This window comes from Spinacia oleracea, chromosome 4 (assembly GCF_020520425.1).
Source record: "Spinacia oleracea cultivar Varoflay chromosome 4, BTI_SOV_V1, whole genome shotgun sequence".
Taxonomy (NCBI): domain Eukaryota; kingdom Viridiplantae; phylum Streptophyta; class Magnoliopsida; order Caryophyllales; family Amaranthaceae; genus Spinacia; species Spinacia oleracea.
Window position 1 is genome coordinate 23,991,600 of NC_079490.1, and position 9,880 is coordinate 24,001,479.

At 33.4% G+C, this 9,880-nt stretch overlaps 1 protein-coding gene across 2 annotated transcripts; it reads right to left on the reverse strand.

Moving 5' to 3' along the window:
- Positions 1-1,497: 1,497 nt before the first annotated feature.
- LOC130459564 (uncharacterized) lies at positions 1,498-4,828 on the reverse strand. Of its 2 annotated transcripts, XM_056827010.1 has the most exons (8): positions 4,481-4,828; positions 4,177-4,250; positions 3,950-4,093; positions 3,775-3,838; positions 2,373-2,447; positions 2,227-2,297; positions 2,055-2,132; positions 1,498-1,863 (listed from the first exon to the last, which is right to left on the reverse strand). In XM_056827010.1, exons 4-8 carry the CDS (start codon positions 3,777-3,779, stop codon positions 1,703-1,705), a joined length of 390 nt encoding a protein of 129 aa, XP_056682988.1. In that variant the 5' UTR covers positions 3,780-3,838; positions 3,950-4,093; positions 4,177-4,250; positions 4,481-4,828; the 3' UTR covers positions 1,498-1,702. The 2 variants fall into 2 exon arrangements, 1 of the variants encoding a protein (XP_056682988.1); XR_008919053.1 differs by lacking the exon at positions 2,227-2,297 and having other exon boundaries at positions 1,500-1,863.
- Between the last annotated feature and the right edge of the window lie 5,052 nt (positions 4,829-9,880).

Consider the following 9,880-nt stretch of genomic DNA (forward strand, 5'->3'; position numbering starts at 1 on the left):
AATAGATTTTGTTACAAATGAATAGGTTTATATTTTTCTTTAGTTTTAAATAAATTTATAAATATGTTTTAGTAAATGTACATACTTTTGAGAATGCGTGGTATTTATATAGAACTATGTTTTAATTAACAAATTAGATGAGAAGGTCATTGAAATAATTACTTTAATACGTTGTTATAATCAAACTTTATTTTAGTAACTTATTATTAATTAACACTTAGGTGTCCACGTAAGATATCGATAATATCCTACAAAAATTGTGTATACACCAAATCAGATTTTAAAAAATATCGACACACATCAACATACAACTAGTAGTAGTGTAAAATGAGCACAAACAAACATTAACATAAGCATTAATTTAGACATATAATAATGTGCAAGAATATTAATAATGCAAGCCATCAAACATAGCTTTGGAGTTTATATGGTTCCACACTTCCATCCATCCGTATAATAACTTTAAGCTAAGGACTAAAGTACAACAAAAAATGAGATGAACACTTCACAGTTACATCTCAAACTCCAATCATTGCATCCTCAAAGAATAATACCTCCTGACCTGTTTTATTCAAATGTATGAAATAATTAAATTATAAATTAAACATGAACAATTTTCTTGTCACAAAAAAGGCCTAACTCAACTTTGTACAAGTAGTGATTATTTAATTTTGCATGGCCGAATATTGACAAGATCGACAAATGGAATAAGCAAAAAGAATTACATTATTACAAATGAAAATAATTTTAAAATTGAAATGAACAATAATTTTATACAGTATATATACTTCCTACATTTTTTTATTATTGCACCGTTTTTCTTTTTCGGAAGTTATATATTAATTGCACCATTTCCTATTTTAGTAAGTTTACCTACATGAAATGACATTTTTATCCTTGTATAGGTGGTGGGGAACTGGGGACCAAAGCCCACTTGTTCTTTACCTACAACTTGTAATTAATCACATGGGTATTTTTGTTAATCTCTCACCTTTTACCACCTTTCTTAATTCTTGTGCCCAATGTAGATGGTGCAAATAATAAAAAAATGGAGGAAGTAACAATTAACAAATACATTTTCACTACTGTCTCGCATTCTCAGTCTAATAAACTTGGTTTGGTAGTTGGTGATATTTTATGCGCACATACTAGCTTAAAATAGCAAAAATGAGAAGTATCTTCTTTTATACAACTACTAGTCTTATATGCATGCGATGTGTGCGAGATTATATAAAAAATTAAAATTGTATTACTACCACTAAATATACATATTAGATTAAAAAAAATGTTCGCAAAGTTCATATTTAAAAAAATTAAGGTTATAGTATACAATCATACATCTAAATAGTGTAACGGAGTAATCATGTGTTTACTTTACTGAACAACGTGACGACCTTAAAGCAGTTGTTCAAGAGATCACAACAATGCATCTTCAATTCATTGTCATACACACAAAAATAAACCTCACAGCCATGACTCAAGAACGTATCCATAAAATTAACAAAATTTACAAAATGTTCACACTTGAAATCATATATATATACAAATAGTTCAGTCACGGTTCGGCAACAGCATAAGCACTTATTAACCCTCTTCTAGGGATATCAAAATACATCAAACCACTAACACAATATCAAATTCAATTGTAAATTTGTTGATATACCACGCATTGCATTTTCACAAACAGGGTAATTTTAAGCAACTATAGCTCTCCTCTAAAAACTGCACTTGACAAATACTGATTCAAGATCATTTCTTTGCTTAGGATATCGTCCCCTCTCCAGAAACAGCCCTTCCAAGTGACCGATTTGTGACCATCTCCTTGCTTAGGATCTCGACCTCTCTCGTGGTGGAGGAGATCGACTGCGATAATAGTTAAGATGCAATGGAGTAATTAAGTACACAGGTGAGTTGAAGAGAGAATTGAATGTTCTTTAAGTTCACAACAGATATTCTGTATAAAAGAACAACAGGGGCATGGGGACTCACATCTATACCTAGTACCTCATTAGTCGGAAAAGCTCAAGGGAAATAGGATGGAAATGAACACAAACCTGTGGTATCTTCCTCCATTAGCAGGGCCTTCATCTTTAGCATAATCAGAAGTTCCCCGAGTTTCAGGTCTAGAACGACTGCATCAATATTCAACAACATAGAATCTATAAATTAAGTCTTAAATTGAGTCTGAGGAGAAATTAAGGTATTCAGTTTAGAGATTAACTGAACCTGTGATATCTTCCATTAGAAGTTCATCTTTTAGGATAATCAGGCGTTCCTCGACCTCAAGTCTAAAGCGACTGCATCGACAATATAGGTTTCAGTCCCAAAATGGTAGAGAGATGAAGATAGTCAGGTTGGATATGAACACAAACCTGTGGTATCTTCCATTAGCAGGGCTTTCATCTTTAACAAATTCAGGACTACCCCGAGCTTCGGGTCTAGAGCGACTGCATAAACAGTAAATGTTCTAAAATTAATAGAGATGCACGCGATGCATGCGAAATTATTAAAAAACTTAAAATTGTATTGTTACAACTAATATATCACAACGAAAAATCAAAACTTCATTACTGAGAATAAAGGATTCGCAGGAGATAACATAATTCCATAATTTCCCTTTCCGTTATAGTCTCTACGGACATATGACAGCTACTATACTCAAGTAGAGAAATTTAAAAAGTTATTTACCGAATTTCAGGAGAAGACATACAAATGAGAAAATTAAAAGTTGCATACAAAGAGCAGAATCAGGACACCATTTTTACTGACCGCAGTAATCATAAACCAATAGAGAACAGTTAATCAAAGAAAGAAAATAAGAAAAAGAACAGAGACATGTATCTCTATTGATAATAGAATATCAATCTCCTGGTTGGGAGGGAATTATTTTGACATCAGAAAAGGCAACTCAATAGTAATAACAACACGTACTCTCTTCTTACTTCGACGCAAAGCTGCAAAGAAACCACAATACTGCAGCGAACTAAAATGATCCACATTTCTTTAAAGAAGAAAGCTCAAATGTAAAACTGCCCAGTAAATAAAAACTCACCAGCAAGACGACCATGTACATACTTTTTTAACTCTATGTACATATTTTTTAAGCTAAATTTACACCTTTCTTTATAAGTGAATACAATTTTTGATTTTCTGAAAAACGTTCAACAAAATACGGACATTATATTTGAGTCAAATAATATGCACATATAGTTCAAAAAATATGTGTATTATGTTAAAAAAAAGAAGCATATTTAGTGCAAAAAATATGCACATAACAAATGTTGAGACTGGTGGGTTTTTTTGCTCATTTGTAATATTCCCAAAACTCCTGTTCTTCTTCTACCTACTCCATTTTATACTGCTTCGTACTAATCATCATGAACAAAAACAGAATCGTGTTAATTCACCCCAAAGAAGTCTAATTCTATCTCTTTGTACTAATGTAGAAAGAAAAAAAAGGTTTCAGCTTTCCGTTCGAACAAAATCAGGAAATTCATTAAATTGTAGTAGCATTTGGCAGTCTTCAAACTTACAGCCCATTCAAATGTGTAAATCCCTGAATTCAGACACATTTCTAGGTATAGAGTATACCTCCATTATTGCAGGGGGGTAAAAAAAAGACATTAATCCAAAAATGCAATAGAATTCATTAAAACAAAACATCAACACATGTTTAGGTACTATTCGTACTAAGACCCGAATTAAGTCTACATTATTCAATCTATATGGCTCCACTAAACAAAACGAAAAAGAAAGATTTAAGAGTAAACTCACCACATAAGATAGGAAAAATGGGCAAGCAGATAAGTGCAGCCAAGCTCACCAAAAAGGGAACACCCTGTCACATTAATCCAAAGTTCTCCAAAATTTGATTAATTTAGAATTCCAGATGCAAAACACCAAACTCAAAAAACAACACCCGGATCAAAATTAATGGCATAAAACATACCTAATCATCAAACTGGTTTGCAAGAAATAAATTTGAGGAGAATAATTAAGCAAAGCTGCCACGAAGACAATCAACAACAACCAGAAAAGACCTCTCGGTCTTCGATGCAGAAAAACTCTTTATCTGATAAGTCGAATGAAACACCTGAAACATCAAAATTGAGAGAATTTAGTGACCAAAACGTAAAATTAGGGTTTTGAAATCGGGTTTTTGGAGAGAGAAATTACCCTTCACGAATTCTTCGAGGTCAGAGAAGCGAAATTAGTCTCAAATCCGTCTCCAAAAGTGTCACAACGAAATGCTTTCAAAATAATAATCAAAATCGACAAAATACACAATTTCAATCAAAAAGATTAAAGGGTTTCAATAAAAAAAAACAATCAAACAAAATTTAAGGGTTTCAATCAAACAAAATTTAAGGGTTTCAATCAAAAAATTCAATCAAACAAAAGTGAAGGGTTTCACGCAAGATAGAGATAAAAAAACAGAGATTTGAGATTACAAAATTGAAGGGTTACCAAAAATTATTACCTCTCAATCTGATGGTGGCGATGGAGGTGATCGGCAACGATGGAAGGAAAGACAAATGGAGAGGAACCCACCCTCCGATGACAACAATTTGGCTTTAGAGGGAGACGCTGCCGCCGGAGCACCTGAGGATGGAGGCGATTGAAGACCATCTTTGCGGGACGAAGGCGAGGAAGTGTAACCCTAAAAATGGGTCAGTGTTGTTCGGTGAGGAGAGAGAAAAGTGAGATGCGAAGAGAGGCAACGAAATAGGAGGAGACGAACATCGATTTCAGAGATATGGGAGTATTTTAGTCTTTTAATTTGGGGACACGAAAAATTAATTTACTAAAGTAACCTCAGCTGTTCCTTTATATATATACAACTATACAAGTAAAAATAATTTCGATATTTTTCAAAGTTCACCAAAGACTTTCTACAATTTCTGGGGCTGGAGTAGCTTGAAGTTTGGGTGTGGTAACATTGTACTCTCCAATCTCCGTGTATTTGATAGTTGTGTTGAGTAATTGTATTTATTCGAAAGGATGTGTTATAATCGAAAAAGAAATATTATAAATAACGTAAATAAAGAACACAGAGTTTTGACATGGTTCACTAACAAAGTGTTAGCTACATCCATAGGCAGAGGAGAAGAAAATTTTATTAACCTTGACGAGTACAGATGACAATACTACTAGGTTATAACCTCCAGAGTTTATATACTCCATCTGTTTCAAAATGTTTGTTACGTTTGGATTTTGGCACGTTTATTAACGTATAATTAAGATTTTTTTTTAATTTAAATATTCTAGATTCCATCTTTCCAAATTCTAACATTTATTACTCTCTTTAAATATAGTGCAAATCTGCTTTCTTCTTTTGTTAAAAAAAATATACCTCGATCAATCCACTAATTATTGAAACAACCAATAAGATTGTTTTATTATCAAATGAACCAACAATTAAAAATCACACAGATTGCTAACTTGTCATAATGTGACTTTTGGTTGCATGAGATTTATTGAGTTGAAAAGTTGGACCAATTAGAAATAAAAGTGCACTCAAAAAATAATAATAATAGTAACAAATTTATAAATAGAAAGATTATTTATGTAACAAACATTTTGAAACACTATTAAAGTAATACGTAACAAACATTTTGAAACAAAGGGAGTAGTATTTTCTACACAAATTCAAGGCATATTCTAACAGGATGTTACGTCGTTTCCCGTTTGCCTAAGTTTTCTTTCCTATCAAAAAAACAAACAACTTTTTTTTACAACAATGAAACTCCAATTTACAAAAATCTGAGGCTTTCTAGTACGCTACGAAGATATGAGTGGTTATGGTAGATTTTGGAAACTCATTTGTGTTGGGTTGTTGATAACGATTAGATTCATGCATCTTGAACTATATAATTATTCGTGCATTCGGAAAGATGCATGATTTAGGCAGTTTGTCTAGGTTTTGTTCCTATTAAAAAAAAAGTTTTTTCTACGTTGTACCCCTGTATTTAATTGATTTCTACATTGTACCAATGCATTAAATTTTTTCACATTATACCCTGTACTTGTAATATATAATCAATCATATCCTTGTTGTTAATCTAAGGCTTAAACATTCCGTTATTTTTTAAACAAACCACGAGTTTTCTATATTATAATCAACCTTATTAAAACGGATTTTTCATGAAATGCCCCTGAGGTTTGCGTTAATGCACCAAATACCCCTAATGTTTCCAGAATGCACCAAATACCCCCGAGGTTTAAAACAATATCATCAAATACCCTTATTGACTGTTTTCCGTCTATTCTGTTAACTTTTCCGTTAACTTAACTCTAATTTTTTTTTTTTCTATTTCCCTTTTCTTTCTTCTCTTCCTTTCTCTTTCTTTTTCTTTATTCTTTCCTCTTCCCATGGAAGTCTCTCTCCTCTTCTTCACCATTACCATTATATGAGAATCACCCCAACCATCACCACCACCGCTACCCTCTTCCACTATTCACCATTGAAATTGCTTCTTCATAGAGGCCCAATTATCAACCTCATCAGCCCTCGAAATCTCATCTTTTCTGTCTCCTATCATCATCGAACCCACGACGTTGGTTTCTCCGACATTGGCTTCTCCGATAAGCTCTAGGTGTTTGTTCTGGCGGAGGTCGCGGTGGCTGGATTTTCTCTCTCCTTCTTGAAGTCTCGATCTCCCAGCCGTGAATACGCAATCCTCGCCGCCCATCGGTCAAAGCTTCTCCGCCGGCGGATTTGATCTCTTTCTCGTCGATCTCCACCTCCATTGCTATTTCTGTTCCCGGTGTGATTTGGGGAAGAACTGTGACTTTCAAGTCCTCTCCTTCTTCTTGTTCGGCTGCCCAAGAGTCGACACCACCCCAAGGATTCGGTGACCCAAGAATCGACACCACCCCCAACGCCCAAGAGCCACCATCTCCTTCAAATCTACAGACCAGGTTTTGGTGATTGGGTAATATCAATTAAATCGTTTATGAGGGATTTGGAGAGTTGGGTATTATTTGAATTCAATTGATTTCAGAAGAATTGGGGCAAAATCACAACATCAATCAATAATAATCTGAAGAGGATTATAAAAGCTTTAGAATTTTGAAGATGAAGAACAACTTCCATGGATGTGAGAGAAATTAAGAGTGAAGGCCAAGGGAAAGGAGGAGAGAAAAGGGCAGCCATGGTGCTGCTGCCGTTGAAGATCCAAAGAAAAGAGGAAAAGGGAATTGGGTTTTTTAAAAAAAAAATAGTAGTTAATTTTTTTGGGTTTAAATAATATAATTAAGGGTTAATATTAGGATTAGTAGAGATAATGGTTGAGTAAGGACAAAAAAATAAATTCACGATAACGGAGACTTAACGGAATGGACGGAAAATGCTCATTAAGGATATTTTGTGTTATTGTTTTAAACCTCAGGGGTATTTGGTGCATTCTGGAAACATTAGGGGTATTTGGTGCATTAACGCAAACCTCATGGGCATTTCATGAAAAATCCGTTATTAAAATCCAAAGGTTTTCTAGTAGAGTATTATGTGTGCGTTATGTTTTATTATAGTTTGTGCATTTTTTAACGACTAGTTAGAAGTACGTGCGTTGCACGTAACACGCATTAAGTTATTTTTTATAAGCCTATAAAATAGGGAGTACATGATAATAGCATACATTAAAATTTAGGAAAGGAGTATATTATATTCTTAATTGCAAGTCAAATACATGTATAAGACATACTGATGGAGCTAAATTATTTTGGGATGAACTAATTATATTGGAAAGGAGTATATTATATTCTTAATTGCAAGTCAAATACATGTATAAGACATACTGATGGAGCTAAATTATATTGGGATGAACTAATTAACACACCATCTACTGCCGCCTATGGTTTTTGTACCTCATATTTTACAACACCTTTGTAATTGATACACTTTTGTTTGATTTCCAACACTATGCCTAAGCAAAAAAAATTAACACACTGCATGTAATACTTTTTCCATGTCAAATAAGACCAATTATGAACTTCTGGTGATTTATGTCAAGTGAAAGCACTATTTTTGTCTACTACATATGAGCTACCTCTTGCAAGACAGAAGAATAACTAATTTCCAACATCTGATTTCTCAAATACAAATAAATTACTTGTACTAAATAAAAGAAAATCACACGACACACTCACAAATCACAATCATCAACAACAACAACAAAAACAACAACAACAACAGTATCTTAAAAGTAAAATACATGTATAAAAATAGATTTTTCAATAAAAAATCACTCAATCGTACATAAACCTTAATCCATCTAATGGACAGTATACTTATTCTAAAAATTCATTAACTCAAAAAATGGCGTCTCTCCTTTTGTTTGCAAGCACCTGTCCTCAAAATCACTCAACTTATCCCCACAAAAATCAGCTCAATTCCCATTTTAAGCTCAAGTTTCAGAGCTCAAAATCTAAACAAAATCGACAAAAAATCATTACTATAAAATTAGAGTTTGAGTGCGTGCAAAGAAGATGAGGAAGAAACCGTATAAAAATTGTTTGAAAGAGTCACCGGAAGATTGACATATCTGCTCAAATCAATTAAACCACCTTCTTCTTGGTTGCAGAAATGACCAAGACCAGTGATTTTCTATTTAAAAAAGGAAGTGCTTGATGATGCATGTTAGACACATGGCTAGTTAGTGACTTAACATTGACAAGTGTCATATGAATTAAATTAAAAATTGGTCAAACACTCATACTGGTTATATGTAATAAGTAGATATGATGAGGGGTAGAGTGGTACAAATAAAATTACGCAAACATGAGGAGCGTTGGGGCTTTTTTTATATAGGTTATGATATCGTTAACCATTCTGAGTATATACCTTAACCGAATTTAATTTGCATGTTGATAAATCGACCGCCAGTATTGGTCAAAACATCGTGAACTGGGTTGCCATCCCGGGAAAAAAATTCAAGCTCCGTTTGGTAGGGCGTAAAACGTTTTCGTGGAAAACGATTTTCCCTTTTTCAATCGTTATATGCTGTTTGATTGGGTAAGGAATAGAAAACAATTTTCCATGACTCCCTCCAAGGTAGAAACCCTTTTCCATTTGGAAGGGAGGGAAACCACTTTTTCTTCTTCCCTCCTTACCTCTCTCTCCTTTCTTCCCCTCAATCTTCACCATCTTCACCATCTTCTCCCATTTTCCTTTAAGGTACCAAACAAAGGAAAACTAGTTTAATATGAAAACGTTTTACGCCATAACAAACGGAACCCTAAAGTGAAAATTAATAACAAAAATAATTTTATTTAATATGCATGGTAGATAACTAAAGTGGTTGGCTAGGCCGCTGGTCACCAGCGACAAATTTATCCATATCCTCCCTCCAAAAAAAATTGAAAAAGATAGCCCACCTTAAATAAATGTGTTAAAGTGTTGGTAAGTTGTTATATACCGTCAACGGTAATATAGGTATTGTCATTGTTGTATATATATATATATATACTTTCATTGTTGTATTAAAATATTGTCATAATCACCAAAAAAAAAAAAAATGAAATAGAAAAAGTAAAGGGACTACTTAAATGAATGGGTAAAACTAAAGTGTTACATATTAAATGAATGGTAAAAATATGTATACGAAGTGTTATATAAGTAATTAAGTATTGTCATCGTTTGCATAAATATTGTCATTGTTGAATTGAAATACGGTCATTGTTACGTTGTATTAATTACTATCATTGTTGCTGATACTTTGTACTTTGTTTGAATTTTCAACGCATTGAGTGGAAATATCATTTTACCCCTGAGTATGGATAAATTTGTCGTTGGTGATCAACGACCTAACCAACCTCGATAACTAAATGGAGGGTGTTGTAGTTGTTAACAAAGCTATTTCAAGGGCGCAACTTTTTGCGT

What these genes read in the sequence shown, in the direction of transcription:
- LOC130459564 (XM_056827010.1), bottom strand. An exon ending in GCTAATGGAAGATACCACAG is followed by an intron (nt 2,298 to 2,372) that starts GTTTGTGTTCAT and finishes TTGTCGATGCAG; the next exon opens with TCGCTTTAGACTTGAGGTCG. An exon ending in AATGGAGGAAGATACCACAG is followed by an intron (nt 1,864 to 2,054) that starts GTTTGTGTTCAT and finishes CTATTATCGCAG; the next exon opens with TCGATCTCCTCCACCACGAG.